General features: G+C 42.0%; 1 protein-coding gene across 1 annotated transcript; it reads left to right on the plus strand.

The window, feature by feature from the left end:
* Nucleotides 1-361: 361 nt before the first annotated feature.
* riok1 (RIO kinase 1 (yeast)) lies at nt 362-12,841 on the plus strand. The gene is made up of 17 exons (XM_066724615.1): nt 362-559; nt 2,522-2,759; nt 3,047-3,137; nt 3,531-3,600; nt 3,877-3,919; nt 4,301-4,393; nt 4,667-4,779; nt 5,145-5,225; nt 5,375-5,461; nt 5,876-6,013; nt 7,684-7,787; nt 9,511-9,617; nt 9,997-10,062; nt 10,286-10,405; nt 11,250-11,303; nt 11,471-11,602; nt 12,230-12,841. Exons 1-17 carry the CDS (start codon nt 489-491, stop codon nt 12,338-12,340), a joined length of 1,719 nt encoding a protein of 572 aa, XP_066580712.1. The 5' UTR covers nt 362-488; the 3' UTR covers nt 12,341-12,841.
* The last annotated feature ends 3,548 nt before the right edge of the window (nt 12,842-16,389 follow it).

Genomic DNA, 16,389 nt, shown 5'->3' on the forward strand with positions numbered 1-16,389 from the left:
CTATTAACAATAGCAAACAGTAATAATACCAATACAAATTATAAAAACCCATATGTCATTGTCATACTATCTTAATAAAAATTAAATTAAATTAACTTTATGTATGTATTACTTTCCTGAAAGGACTCCTCTGTGTCTTTCTCAGTGTTTACTTTCCTCTATGGATTGTTTTTGCTCCTCAAGCAGATGTTCGTGGGTAACAGACTCACTCCCCTCTTTTTGATTATCGATACCAATCGGAGATATATTAATTTTGATCAAGACTGTGTTGTTTGCAGGACTGTAACCAAAACAATGCCAATGTGCTAAAACGCGTTTTGCAAATTGCAGGCGTATGACCCCTCTAGCTACCCATAAGACACGTGTTTTCACCGGTCCGAAGAGGACGCGTGTTTCATGGTTTTGGCGAGCAGCACAGATATAATAATAATAATAATAATAATAATTTACCCACACTGTGCTGGCTCGGGTAGTGTAACTGGGTTGTCATGTCGCAGCAACTGGATCCTGTCGTGGGAGCCGTTCCGGGTCAGTTCGACGATGCAGATGATCCGGACCGGTATGTACCGTCTGTGCTTCACAGCTGAAATACGTGCTGTGGAATTGTTTACTTACTTACTAGCCTATAAACTTGTATTGGGGCCCTGGACGAAAGGTATAACATGTTGTTGGATATAAGATTTGAAGTAAATATCTTCTATACACTATATTTAGACACACACACTCGCACTCTCATGTCAATACTTTGATAAGTTTTCGACCTATGCGATAGGCTATTTGTGTAAACTATCACATTTACATTTCATACAAACCTGGCGTCTGTCTTTTTAACGACATTAACTAATTAGGCGTACGTCTCCTTAGCCAGCAGGCGTTATTTAAACCACAAGGGTTAACAAAGGTCACAACTCTGAAACCCCTTTTTCATTCTTGCTGAAATGTTAGGACTTTGTCAGCAACTTACAACAACAAAAAGAAACACCATTTGCTATGATTTTTGTGCTACTGTGAAGGACTGAAAAATGTATCTCTCTTGTGTGTCCATTTTAATCACTACGAAAAAAACCAATGCCGCCTACAGAAACTTCACAATGTGAGCTCTAACCCCGCAAAGCGCTGGGCTGTCATCTGGGTTCCAGTGCATATGGAAGATTGGATTCTCATATCGGTTAAGGGACATCAACTGGACACTAAATATCTATACATGGTCAAAAGTATGTGGACTATTTCAGCAACACCCATTGCTGACAGGTGTATAATAGGCTGCACTGAGGAGCTCAGTGACTTTCAATGTGTCATAGGATGCCACCTTTCCAACAAGTTAGTAAAATTTCTGGCCTGTTAGAGCTGCCCTTTAAGTGCTGTAATTGTGAAGTGGAAAGTCTTGGACCTACAACAGTTCAGCCACAAAGTGGTAGGCCACACAAGCTCACAGAATGGGACTGCTAAGGGCTTAAGCGAGCATTGTTGCAACAATCACTACCAAGTCCCAAAATACCTCTAGAAGCAAAGTCAGCACAAAAACTGTTCATTGGGAACTTTATGAAATGGGTTTCCGTGGCCAAGCATCATCTGGAGTGGTGTGAAACTCGCTGCCATAGGACCCTGGAGCAGTGGAAACGCGTTCTCTGGAGTGATGAATCACGCTGCACCATATGGCAGTCCGATGGATGACTCTAGGTTTGGCAGATGCCAGGAGAACACTGGTCTGGGTCTAGAATAATGGTCTGAGGCTGTTTTTCATGGTTTGGGCTAGAGCTAGTTCCACTGAAGGGATATCTTAACACTACAGAATACAATGACATTCTAGACAATTTTGCATTTCCAACTTTGTGGCACCAGTTTGGGGAAGGCCCTTTCCTGTTTCAGCATGACGATGGCCATGTGGTGTATTTGAGAGTTATTGTGGCAAAATATGGGAACAACTGTACACCTGCAGAATGGAGACCAGTTAATTAAATCAAAATCAAAGCTGTAATTGGAGATGTGCTACTTGCAGGCATGAGCCAAAGCAACCATAAGCCCATCAACACCCTGTGGTCTGAGACAGATGAGAGGGTCCAACACTCTGCTGCTAGGCACCAGTGTGTCCTCTGCCACCATAGAAAACACACAACGTTTGCTGTCAACAGCATGACACAAGTAGTGTGCTTTACCTGTGTTTAGATCAGTGAATAAATAACATAAATGTTCATGACCAGTTTCAATGGATGAATTTATTCAAAATATCTGTCCAAAAAATACAAAAACGTCTGTTTTAAAACATCAAATTTGGTTATGAATGTGTGAAAATGTTCAAACATATGCTTATTGTGGGGATTTAAAACAATTTACTTGTGTTACAAAAGGTTAATAAATGAAAAAGTGTTACTGTTTCACAGAAAGTGTATTTTTTCCATCATTTCCAGTTGGGGTCCAAAAATACCCCTGTTGGTGCTTTTAGGGGGCGAAATATGCTGGTGCTTTTAAGGTTAATGAGGCTCACCGTTTCTTTTGCATGTCTGTTACTTCCTTTTTGCAGTGAGGTGGTCAGTGGAGACTCGGAGGTGGTGTCAGTACCAGCAGTGGAAAACGACCTGGGCCGAGTGAGTCTGAATACACAGATTGAACGGGTCTGCCCAGACAGGAGAGGTGAGGAGGAGGAGGAGGAGGAGGAAGAGGAAGATGAGGAAGAGGATGAGGATGAGGACTGGGACTGGGATGTTGCTGGGGGAGACCTTACCAAACGCTACACAGCCCTCAGAGGAAACAATCAACAGGTCAGGGCTGGGCAGGGCCATTATTATTATTAATTAGGAACCCCTCCCAGTACTGAGTAGAGGCAAATATGCTTTTTAAATTACTAATGTCTCTAGTACACTGTTCTGTAATTTGCAAATTGAAGACATTTAATTAACTAAGATTTAAGGTATAGTTAATATGTGTTTAGCCATAACACATGTAATACCTATTGTGAAACCAATATTAATTATTAAAAATACTCCGGTAAATTTGTGATAAGCCAGTTCATAAATTATTTTTTATTATTATTATTTTTTTTAAACAGGCAAACAGACAGAGTTCTACCAATAAGTCACTGAAGATGTCAACTCCAACAGACAAGGCACTTAGGAAGTTTGAACACAAAATCAACCTAGGTAAGACCAAGCCTGGCAGACCAAGCCAATGCCGTTCATGGGCTTGCAGAAAACTTCCATCTGAAGAACAGCATTTCTGGACTATACCAACATAGGGAACTTAGGAGGAGAAACATGTAACCTACTGTCTAGTATGTAGTTATGGAGGCTTAATACTGAAGAACTATTCAGATGTGCTGGTTTGTTTTTAAAGGCATAAATTAACTCATTTGAACAATAGTGTACTCTTCTGTCTGTAGTTATATTCCTCAGTCTTGTTTTAGTTTAAAACAGTGCCAACATTCACCAGTGGAATTCAAGACTGGAACGATGATTTGTTCATAAGTCACAGTAATAACATTTCACTGCCTCTCACTGTCCTGTTTTGTTTTCTTCCTTATCCCATTCGACCAGACAAGCTCAACTATGCTGACTCGGTCATTAACAAGGTAACGGGAATGCAGAGGCAGAGAGAGGCAGACACGTGAGTGAATTGCTCTCTTTGAGTTTGTCAGCCTGTACCCTGGCTCTTAATTTTTACTCTTACATAATAACATAACATACAACAGAAACCAGTAATAATTTCCCCTCCCCAATAAACTCCTATGAAAAATAATATAGCCCATTGTCATTATTATAATTTTTATGTCATTACATGAACACTTTGCATAGTAACCGGAATGTGACCATAAGCAAATTAAATGAGTGTTGAGCTTTAAAATAAGAATGATCAAAATAACAATTGTTTCTGTTTTTGTAGACATCGAGTTAAGGACAAATCTGACAGAGCTACCGTTGAACAGGTATTTTGGTTAATTTGTTGTCCTCCACCAGATAACTAGAGGAAAGGTTTTCTGCTCTAACTCTACTGCAGCTTTTTTAACATTAGGTTTATTTCATAATAAGGAGCATAATGTAAATGAGATGAGTAGTAATACATTTTACTTTCTTTATTTTTTTTAGTTCTAATACTAACAACTAAATAGAATCTTTTCATTATCTGCACATGGTTGTCTAGGCTAAAGTAGTTTTAGTAAAAAGTAGCTTAAAACATTGCATGTAGAAGGAAGATGCTGTTGTTCTCTCAGGACTGTGGTGCTGTCTGCCCAGTTAACACCACTGGACCAGTTTTGGAAATTGACAACAAACCAATCTCTAACTATGCTCTTGTGCCGTGTGCCCAGGTGTTAGACCCACGGACACGCATGATCCTCTTCAAAATGCTCAGCAGGGGGCTGATCTCTGAAATCAATGGGTGCATCAGCACTGGGAAGGAGGTGAGCCCTGCTATGCCTGTGTACTTTCTCTATTCTATAGTCAAACCTAGATAAATGTGATCCCTATGTTGGTGTGTGTGGGTGGGGGGTTCCCCTGTAAGTGACGGATCTGGGCTGTATCTGAGAGTCTTCCCCTGTGTCTGTGTTAAAATCCCAGTGAAAGCCTGAGAGTCTGTTTCTGGCTAAAGGCGATCTATCGTGGTGTCATTTTTATTGCATCATATGGTATTGTTTAATTCCTAAATTAATTTCCTTTATATTCTTACCATACAGGCCAATGTATACCATGCCAGAACATCACAGGGAGAGAGCAGGGCCATAAAGATCTACAAAACCTCCATTCTGCTGTTTAAAGATCGCGATAAATATGTCAGTGGGGAATTCCGGTAAGTGTTTCTTCTTATGTGTTTATTGCTTTTTATTTTTTTAACAATTGAAAACTCCAAAGTATTTGTTTACTTCTCCACGGAGTTCAGGTTTGAGTGATTTAATCTTTTGTTTTTGTCATCAGTTGCTTTCTGCTCTTTTTGTGCATCATCTGCATGAGAAGTAAAAGTTCTGTTTGCAAAGAATTAACATACTTGTTGCATGTTGATAATGGAAGAAAGTCAGGCTTGTGCAGAACCTATGTATTCAAATGTAAATGTTTGAATTAGTTCTGATCAATCGGGCTGTGTTCCCCTGTGTGTAAATCAGATTATCCGTTCCTTCAGGAGGCACTAATAATCAACCTCCTCCTTTCCTCCTGCAGGTTCCGGCATGGCTATTGTAAAGGAAACCCCAGAAAGATGGTGCGAACGTGGGCAGAGAAGGAGATGCGAAACCTGATCAGGTGAGCGCAGGACAGGAAGCAGCCGCACTGTTGTGTGCAGGTGCATTGACCAGAAATTGATATTATAAATAAAATACAAATGTAGACAATCTGGGTAAAATGTTTTTTTCTTTGCGTATCCTGAGCTCCGATTTAATTTTACATTGCAGGTTGCAGACGGCACAGATCCCCTCTCCAGAGCCTATCATGTTGAGAAGCCACGTTCTCCTCATGAGCTTCATTGGCAAAAATGAAACGTAAGATTGTTTCTGTGTCCCTGGTCAATTCATCAAGACATGCCTTCTCTGGGCTGGCCAGTTCCAGTCCTCAGGGGCCACTGGGGTTTCTGATTTTCATTTCCACCTAAACGTTGCCTCAAAGCATGTTAGATTTCCCCAACTGTTTACGATAATTAAAAAACTCCAATTAGGCACATTATTACTTTAGAGTTCAATTAAGTGGAAATCTTAAAGCAGGACAATGGGGCCCCAGGAGCAGGGTTGAGCGGCACTGGTCTAGATGGTCTGGCCAAGAGATCCTCTGGGTTCACCCTCACCACTCCGAGCTGCAGCACCCAGCTTCTGCCCAATATGCAGGGCTTGGACTTTTCACCGCTGGTTTTCCATATCGCTGCTTCCAAGTCACCTGACATTGCTGTCGTCGCCCTACAGGCCGGCTCCTTTGCTGAAGAACGCCCAGCTGTCTGAGTCCAAAGCCCGGGAGCTCTACCTACAGGTCATACAGCACATGAGGAGAATGTACCAGGATGCCAGACTGGTGCACGCGGATCTCAGCGAATTCAACATGCTGTAAGTCAGTCTGCAGTTGCAGCGTGGGAATTTGTTAGATTGAATCAAAGTGAATTTGGAATTGAACAATAGGAACCGCAACTCCAGCCCCAACAAAACTAAAGGAAGTATTGAATTGTGTTTCATAGTACTGTGAAGATGTCTGTATTTATTGACTTATTTATTTATCAGGCACTACAGAACATCACTAACCTAACTCCACTGTTCCATTCAATTGGCTTCCATCTTCCATTGACAGTCCCTGGGCAGACACTGAGGGACATGAATTCTGTAAAGTTGACTTTAACAAGGAAGAATTTGGAGAAATATACACTCACCTAAAGGATTATTAGGAACACCATACTAATACTGTGTTTGACCCCCTTTCGCCTTCAGAACTGCCTTAATTCTATGTGGCATTGATTCAACAAGGTGCTGAAAGCATTCTTTATGTTGGCCCATATTGATAGGATAGCATCTTGCAGTTGATGGAGATTTGTGGGATGCACATCCAGGGCACGAAGCTCCCGTTCCACCACATCCCAAAGATGCTCTATTGGGTTGAGATCTGGTGACTGTGGGGGCCAGTTTAGTACAGTGAACTCATTGTCATGTTCAAGAAACCAATTTGAAATGATTCGACCTTTGTGACATGGTGCATTATCCTGCTGGAAGTAGCCATCAGAGGATGGGTACATGGTGGTCATAAAGGGATGGACATGGTCAGAAACAATGCTCAGGTGGGCTGTGGCATTTAAACGATGCCCAATTGGCACTAAGGGGCCTAAAGTGTGCCAAGAAAACATCCCCCACACCATTACACCACCACCACCAGCCTGCACAGTGGTAACAAGGCATGATGGATCCATGTTCTCATTCTGTTTACGCCAAATTCTGACTCCACCATCTGAATGTCTCAACAGAAATCGAGACTCATCAGACCGGGCAACATTTTTCCAGTCTTCAACTGTCCAATTTTGGTGAGCTTGTGCAAATTGTAGCCTCTTTTTCCTATTTGTAGTGGAGATGAGTGGTACCCGGTGGGGTCTTCTGCTGTTGTAGCCCATCCGCCTCAAGGTTGTACGTGTTGTGGCTTCACAAATGCTTTGCTGCATACCTCGGTTGTAACGAGTGGTTATTTCAGTCAAAGTTGCTCTTCTATCAGCTTGAATCAGTCGGCCCATTCTCCTCTGACCTCTAGCATCAACAAGGCATTTTCGCCCACAGGACTGCCGCATACTGGATGTTTTTCCCTTTTCACACCATTCTTTGTAAACCCTAGAAATGGTTGTGCGTGAAAATCCCAGTAACTGAGCAGATTGTGAAATACTCAGACCGGCCCGTCTGGCACCAACAACCATGCCACGCTCAAAATTGCTTAAATCACCTTTCTTTCCCATTCAGACATTCAGTTTGGAGTTCAGGAGATTGTCTTGACCAGGACCACACCCCTAAATGCATTGAAGCAACTGCCATGTGATTGGTTGGTTAGATAATTGCATTAATGAGAAATTGAAAAGGTGTTCCTAATAATCCTTTAGGTGAGTGTATAACAAATACATAAAAAAAAATATATATATATATATAATAGCCCATGTATGTAGCCCATAGCATAGTCTGTACAACATTAGTAACACAGATCAGAATTAATAATTGCGTGGCTTCAACTGGCCTGCTGTCTGTTCCTGAAGGTACCACAGTGGCGACGCCTACATCATCGACGTGTCTCAGTCTGTGGAGCACGATCACCCGCACGCCTTGGAGTTCCTTCGCAAAGACTGCAGCAACGTCAACGGTGAGTGAGGGCTGCTGGGAATCCACAGGGCACGATGGTGTTTAAGTATTTTGAAGGCAGGGGAAGTGAAAAATTTGAATTATTATCCCACCTGGTGAACAGCATTTAGTCAATAAAAACAACAAATACAAACTCTTTCCCCCCCTGTGATTTACTTGTATTGCAATGCTGTGAGTTTTGCTCGACTGTTGCGTCTGTATTTAGTTTTATGCTGAACGTCGATGACGTGAGTCCACCTTAAGCTTTCCACATCCGTCCCTGTGCTGCATCTGGCAGCAAAATCAATGGGCGAGTTCTGACTTAAACCAAGCCGAAGAGCGGAATCTGCGCAGAACATGTGATCTGTATGTCATCACATTACACACCAGGGGTTTGGCAGTGAATTATTTGTACATAACTCGATCTGCGCATAAAAACACAGCACCTTGACTGAAGAACTCGCCAGTCTTCTGGTATTGGTGATTCTCTGCTTGTGAGCTATATTGTGATGGATGCATCGTTTTTCCCCGAGCCTCTCTAATCCACCCACGGAGAAGTCTATAAATGACGTGAGTCTTGTGGTGGTAATAGTAGTACCGGTAACAGCAAAAAGTAAATGTAGCGGTTCTGATACTATGGAGTGCCAGGAGTACCACCGTGACACACGGTACCACCGGGAGATGATCCTGCGATCATTCATTGCGCTACCAGTTTGATTTGGGATTATTTTGATTTGTTGAGCAATTAAGAGGGCCAGGCAATTGAACACGGAAAGCCAAAATGCAAAAAAAGTATTTAAATAAATAAATAGACATTCGACGTGTTTGCTGAAATCAAATGGCAGGTTAAACTCTCATTTATTTAAATATCAGTAAGAACTAAAAGCTTTTTCCATCGATTTTATTGGGATAGGTGATGCTAGTGAATTATAATAACTTATTTAGATTGCATAGTGTACCGCTAGCACGATCTGAGAATAACAAAACAAATCATACGGCAAATCACCACATTTTATTGAAAGAACAACAATACTGAGGAGATGTACACATTACAACACTAACCATTGTACTTGTTTTCCATATTTTAACTACTGTTAAATCAGCTACTATACCTGCAGGACAAGAACACTGTTCAGCTGTAGCACTGCTAGCAAGTCATGTGATGTTTTGCATGTAGAGCACATGGTTCTATACCAAAAACCAAGCAGTTTCAAATTGGTACAGACAAATGATTTGGGGTGGAAAAAAATAAGAAATGCACTAGTCTGTAGCTTTTTTCATAATGTGGTGGAGATAATTTGGGATAGTGATATTTTTGTTGGCCTAGTAAAAATGTCAGGAGCCAACTAGTGCCAAAAATCCTTAAGTTCCAGCTGGGGTAGCTGACAGAAGTTAGTATTTATGAAGCAGTTTACCTCTCATCAGTTTCTTTACCATAGAAATTCCCTTGTGAGATTTTATTGATTTGAATGTGATAGCTTTGTCGTGATCAAAGACATTCAAGCATTTTTTGGTCTAATGTCATGGATGAATATCAATTAAATTTCTAAAACCCTGTACGTTATTAATGGGACCATTTCCTGTGTCTTGTTGCATTGCACTCAGGCCAGTGTTGTTATATCTGTTATAGATGTTAAATCTGCAGTAAGAAAGTGATGTTTTAAATGTGTAATGAATGCCAGATCCCAAACAGTCATCCTTGAATTAACTTCCGTCTGCACTAATGTGGTTTCCTTTTCCTCCAGACTTTTTCATGAAGCATGATGTGGCAGTGATGACATTGCGGGAGCTGTTTGAGTTTGTCACAGACCCTTCCATCACCATCGAGAACATCGACGACTATTTAGAGAAGGTTAGAAAAACCAACGCACAATTGTGATTATTATAAAAGGTAAAAGTAAACTGATAGGCAGGGAGGAGAGGAAAATAAAAACTCCTCTAGGATGGCAGATTGTTATAGGAGAAAATAGATCTCGGGGCGTCCAAGACTGGCCTAGGCCTAATGGTTGCCTCCCCTCCAGGCATTGTAATACATACAGTATTTCTGACAGTATGAAGATCAGAAACCCACTAATTTGTAGTGGGTTTGTGTTCGGTAGAAGAAGACCCTCTGACAAATGACCAGCCACTATTAAATATTGGGTTTGTAATGTGTCACAGGCCAGCGAACCAGGCAAATATGTAAAGTCTCTCATCGCAGCGTTAAGTTGTTTCATGTCATGTTGTTTCAGGCGATGGAGATCGCGTCGGAAAGAACAGCGGAGGAACGATCGAACCAGGACAGCGTGGACGAGGAGGTGGGTTCTGTGACGTGTCTTTCCTGATGAGCCAGAGGAGAGGTGGGGGGGTTGTACCGACACCCACACAGCACAGTTACCTCTCACAACCTAACTCCTTGTGTTATTCTTTTCCTGCAGTGTTGCTTTTACCAGCTGTGTATGTAGTTCAGTGTTAACTCGTGTATGAGAGTATGACGGTCCGTGACCAACATGTATCCGACTTCCTTCATGGAAACTCTAGGTTTTTAAGAAGGCCTACATCCCTCGGACTCTGACGGAAGTGAGCAACTACGAGAGGGACGTAGACGTGATGGCAAAGATGAAGGAGGAGGACGCAGCCCTCCGGGTTCAGCATGACAATGTAAGTCTTGAAACGGTGGGTTGGAGGTGGTTAAATATGACCTACTGTGATTTCGGCCGATGGGTCTCCAAGCTCACACTCTCTCGCTGGACGGGTGTCTCTTCTTTCCAATTACAGTGGTGTTCGGTACTACTGCCACAGTTGAAAATGTCTGTTTTACTTAATCACTGTGAACACGGTTGGGACATAGGGCCAGCTCCAGGGTCAGATACAATTAAGAATTACACTCGCAGCAGTGTGTGGAGCCTGAAGCACACTGATGCAGAGGTCGGGGCTTTTGGAAATTGCGTGGAAGTAATTGCAATTGTCATTGCCCTTCATCAGAATTGGCCTTTATTTAGCAGGACACAGTAATCCAACATTATTTCATGATTCTTATCCTTTAGAAATGACATGGGTGTAACTGACCCCACCTGACATTCAGTGTGTGGTTTTAGTGGCACCCCAGCCTGGGATTCTGACTTGGCAGTTAAACGGTGTGAGTGCCTTGTTTGCCCGTGTGCCCGCAGCCATTTCCTGAAGATATTCACATTCCAGGGGCTGAAATGTAGAGGAGTCTCGTACAAGCATTTGCATTAGTCGACCTTTGAAGTTCAGAAACCTTGCATGCACTGACATCCTGCTATAAAAAAAATAAGCATGCATGCAAGAAACCAACATCAAATCAGCATCAAGGTTGAATGTATTTCAGATTGCAGTGCTCAGTTTGAGAATGAGAAGCGGTGTTAGTTACGCTGTCTTTCTCGTCCATTAGCTGGTTCTCACCCGATTTTCTGTTTTCTTTCGTCTAAACGTGGGTTTGTTTGTCATTGCGTTCTGCTGACCCTGAATCTCTGTCCTCCAGATTCTGTACCAGACGGTGACAGGCCTGAGGAAGGACTTGTCTGGTGTTCAGACGGTGAGGGCACTGAAATCTGGATCTCTGGACTCTTATCTTCATGGCAGTGAGCGGTCAAAGCCGTGGGTGTATAACGGTGACATCGTAGACAGAGCCTTCAACCCCTGCGGAGTCTGGGCTCGGGTTACAGGCGCTCTGTGAAACTTCAGTGCCTCCTCTCTCCTCAGGTGCCGGCTCTTCTGGAGAATACGGGGGACGCAGAGAGGAGCTCTGGGGAGGAAGAGGATAGTGAGGAATCTGGATCAGAGGAGGAGAGACAGCCAGGGGAGCAGGAGCAGCAGCGTGCCGTGGACAAGAAGGTACATTCCACACTGTGCTCAGGTTCTTGCAAAGATATCTGCATATATCAGTCCTATTTCATTTGCACATTATGAATGTCGAATAAGGCTGAGTGCAGTGCTTAATTACACCAGCAGATGGCATGGCAGCTCTCCCTTACAGATTTATAGGTTTTGGGACGGATTACATTTAAAACTTTTGACACACCTGCTAACCGCAAATTACCAACCTGTACTTGACCACGAGTACCAGAAAGATACTCTGGAGAATAAATGAAGCCGCCACAGAGTACAGGGTTGTAGTTTTCTATCGGCAGGTGGGTCAAAGTTCTGATTTAACCCCAGCCCTGCCCCTGCCCCTGCCCCGGCCTTGGCACTGGGCTCGAGGCGGCTACACTGGCTTTGCTTGGGCTTAACCAGGGCAAAGTTGCGGTAGATTCCTATAGCTGGAGGCCGAGTGAGGATGTTCATAGATTTACAGGCCAAAAAGGAAGGGCAAACAACTGACATGGGAATCATTTCTCATATTTTTTCCCAGTGTGTGACTGCACTAATCAGAAGCAGAGATTTCCATAATTGAAGTCTTGCAGCTACACTTGCTGACTGGTTGGTTGTTGTCCCGGCTCATTCTGTCCTCTTCGTTTCCAGGAAAGGAAGAAAGTGGTCAAAGAGGCTCAGAGGGAGAAGAGGAAAAACAAGCTGCCGAAGCACATGAAGAAACGCAAAGAGAGGGTGGCCAAAACGAAGAAGGGAAGATAAGAGGCGAGGGATCCCAGGTGGATCCCGAGGCGCCGGCCCAACGTTCAGCCCACTGAGATGGAGAGCGGGTGCTGAACTGGCCGGGGACTCTGTGATGCCAGAGTCGCGTTCAGTCAGTTTGTGCCGAGGAGACGGCATCAGCAGTGCAGCCTGGGAGTTGAAGTCTTTTTAACCATTGAAAAGGCAGTATGAATGTACAGGTATTTGTAAGTGTCTGGATGAATACTCTTCGCCAAGTACCTCTCGAAGTTAAAACATAGGAGGTAATTGGACTGCTAACCAAAAAAAAGCAAGAAAAAAATTGGTAACTTTTAACCATTTACATTTTCTATTTCTGATCATTTAAAGTAACATTTCCGCTGATTGCAGAGGGGCACTTCAATTTGCACCTCCTTCATCAAATGAAACATGCAAGACTTGTGTATTAGTTAGAGGCCCTTGTAATAACTTTTACGTTATAATTAGGACTGATAAATAATGCAATAAATTAAACAAATGTTATTTAATGTGGTCAAAGGTAGTATTTATTTGTTCAATATTTTGGAGAGCTTACATACAAAATACTACATATGCCATTTTGAGAGGAAAAAATCATTCAAAATTATTGTGGGTTATTAAAAAAATAAAACGATCACTTTTTAACGTTACTTATGCTCCAACAAATGTCACTGTTCAATGTAAACACAGTAAATTAATGTAATCATGAAATATGCCTATAGAAGTTTCTAGAACAACCCACTTATTTGAAGAAAATCACATAATATTTCTAAAAGAAATCCTTGAGGTGGTATTAAATTATAATTTTATCAGTTTTCAGTTTCATCAGTTTGCCCTGACATGGAGTATTTTAGCATGCTGTTACACAGGCAAATTATATAACTATGGATTCATCTTGACCTATATATACCAGTATTAGCTTGAAACATAAACAAAATACAGGTCAAAACTGTGTTTATTCCTGAGCAGGGGTCAGCCGCATGTTTTCTCATTGCGATTGAGCAGGCAGCTGCGCATGACCTCGAGATAGCACATGACTGCATACTAGTTATTATTAATTGCAATTAGCCCATGGATTTTGTGTTTAAAACAAACATTTGTGTTCATTTCATGCAAAATCTAACCGGGCACGGTAGTTTCAAATTAACATCCTGTTCAGGTGAAAGAAAACCTACAACACAGGACTTCATAGGCATGTCAGCCGTTTAGGCATGTCAACTTAATTACGCTGATGAGCCCCAAACACACTAATGGCGCTGGGAGAGGGAACGGTCACAGTCTTCTCTGCCTCAATTAGTTTTCCGGATCTGAGGAGCGGAAGGGGGTCACAAGTTTAATTAATTTAATGTGTTTGCACAACAAGGTTTCAGATTTTAGAAATGATAAGTAATAATTCAAATTTTCTGCCTAATTTCCTTCATGAATTATGGAGCAATTCAGTGAATGAAGCCAGATGCCAAACAGTTTCAAAGAAATCAGTTTTTTTTTTATGCCTCATTCAGAATATAAAGTTATATTATTGCTTATTATATGCAATAAACTTATGAACAGGATTTAAAATAACTTATTTGTCAAGCCAATAAACTCCAAATTATTTTATTCTCTAAAGTTATAAGCCTGTGTATTTTACAAATAACTACTTTGTAATCCATTGCACTTACTTCCTTGGAGAATACAGAAAACTGACACACTGGTCTGTACAGTCTACTAAACAAGACAAGATTGTTTATTCTGACACACGTTTTAAAATATATTACACACAGTATTTGTATTTAAAGAACGTTAACAGTCTTTAACAATGCAATGCTCACAAGAGCTCAGATGGAGAAATGACAAACGCAGAAGTGTACACACAGTGGATAGTCTTTTATTTAACAGAACTAATCCAAGAGTCAAAAATGGAAAGGATACATTGTGTATGGGCAGCATGCAGTATAACCATGATGTCAAGACACAGGCGGCCTGCTTGTCAGGCACAGCTGTGTACCAGAGGCAACAGGGAAGAAGAGAAACCAGACTGAAGCATATGCTGCACACATAACGAAGAAGAATATGGTTTTAACAACCAGGTCACCAGTTCCTACTGTTGCAGATTAAACACGGCTACCAGACCATTGTAAATTGTGTTGTTAAACACACACGCACACACACATTGTATTGATGTTGTTCCACAGTGCTATTCATCACCAACTAGAAATTGAAGGAATATGTAAACACTGCAATACAACTGAGTCTGAATTAATTGCCACAGGAAAAGCACAGTGTCTAAGAGCTGACTGTACAGACTCACACAGAGAAGGCAAGCACTATGTTAAGTCTGAGAAACATGGAGTCAAAATGCAGCCTGAGCCACATGTGTGGCCTGATGCGGGAAGAAGGAACTAGTGAAACTCGGTGACACATTCTGCGCTGTCCGAGAACAACTGGAAACGCGCATAGAACTGCAGAATAAAATGGATGTTCACTGCAAAATGTAACTGAATGTAGGCCAGAGCTTCACACCCAGGTCGTTCGCTCTTCTGCTACACAATGCTACACTGGGACTGGTACGGACTGAACCGTGTCAACCCCAACTCACTGCACATATGCACAACACACCAAATAAGTTAAGTGGGGAGTAGCAGTCTTGGAGATGTTTAAAGAAGCTCCACACCTATTGAATCAAGGCGAGCAAAATCTGGGGTTGTGGAAAATGGCTTGAAGTGCATTGCCTTAGTGTGCACTGACAGTATCAGGACACATCCAAACATGGCCTTTAACCAAGGTCCTCCTCTTCCTGTGTTTCAGTACTGAACTCCACATCAGACAAGGAGTTTGTCTCTTTAAATGTTGCCATTTTTCCCCCTCATGGCTGAATGGCAGCTGGATTTCTGTGCCTACACAAGTACAGTGCTGGTTTAATTCTCTGGTAATCCTGGTCATGTAAGGTTTGTCTTTTATTGGCGAGCGTTTATATTTTTTGCCCCCAACTCAGATCACATCAGGACTGCGAAATACTGTCAGTCTTGTGTTAAATTGATGGAAACAGACAAACAAAGCCAGATTTGGCACCTGTGTGAATGCTATACACGGTGTACCAGGCTGGGGAGGTGCATAATCTTCTCTGATTATGGGCAGAAAAAGCAATCAACAGGATCTCACGAGACGAAACACAATTTCTTGTATGGCAATAAAATGCCATTTCTTCATATTCACGTTTCAATGGCTGACGTCATTCACAACAAAACAGTCATTCAGAATCTTCCGTATAAAAATAGTTACATTCTCTGAGCGTTTATTTTAAAAAGGAACATCAGGCCCTGAAGTATCCTGTGCTTTTCTCTTCTCTCCTGGTTATGCTGTTTGGAGAGTGTCTTCAGGACTTGGGGGGGGATATTCCTGAGGATTAATTCAGTGCCATTTCTTAACTCTATCTCTGCTGTGATGGTGTGAACAGTGAGGGGGGGGGTGAGTGAGAACGTATGTGTCTGTATGCTCTCTAGCACCACTTTACATTTTTGTTTTGTTGCTCCCTCAATACCTCACACCTCTCTAATGACTTTTATCTTCTGTGATTACACATGCAACCTCACTCCCCCCCCCCCAAATAAATACATTAAATCTGCATAATAGCAAGTGATGGCAGAGTATGATGACTTGAGGGCCACTGCGTTACTTTCCAGTTCTTCAGATTCAATTTATCACCTCATTTTAGACATTTAAATTAATATTCCATTGATTTAGAATTAATGGAAGCATTGGGCTCCTTCAAGTAGCAACTCTCAACAGTGCAGCCGGCTCTGCGCTTGCCTCACAAATGGCTGTGCTTCAGTCTCTTGCTGAGCTTACAACTGCAGCAGGAACCCTCGGTCTACACGGAGGGCAAGCTATGTAATGCAGCTACAGCATCTTTCACTTCTGAACACACGTGTGCAAGATGGAAGAAAAGAAAAGGAAATTAATGGAATTGGTTTGCATTTGAAAGCTGAACAGCGAATGTATTCCATTGACAAAAAAATACATTTAATTTTTTTTACAGTAAAATAAGAATATGTATCTGAACAAATACAAGC

Source organism: Amia ocellicauda, chromosome 2 (genome assembly GCF_036373705.1).
Source record: "Amia ocellicauda isolate fAmiCal2 chromosome 2, fAmiCal2.hap1, whole genome shotgun sequence".
NCBI lineage: Eukaryota > Metazoa > Chordata > Actinopteri > Amiiformes > Amiidae > Amia > Amia ocellicauda.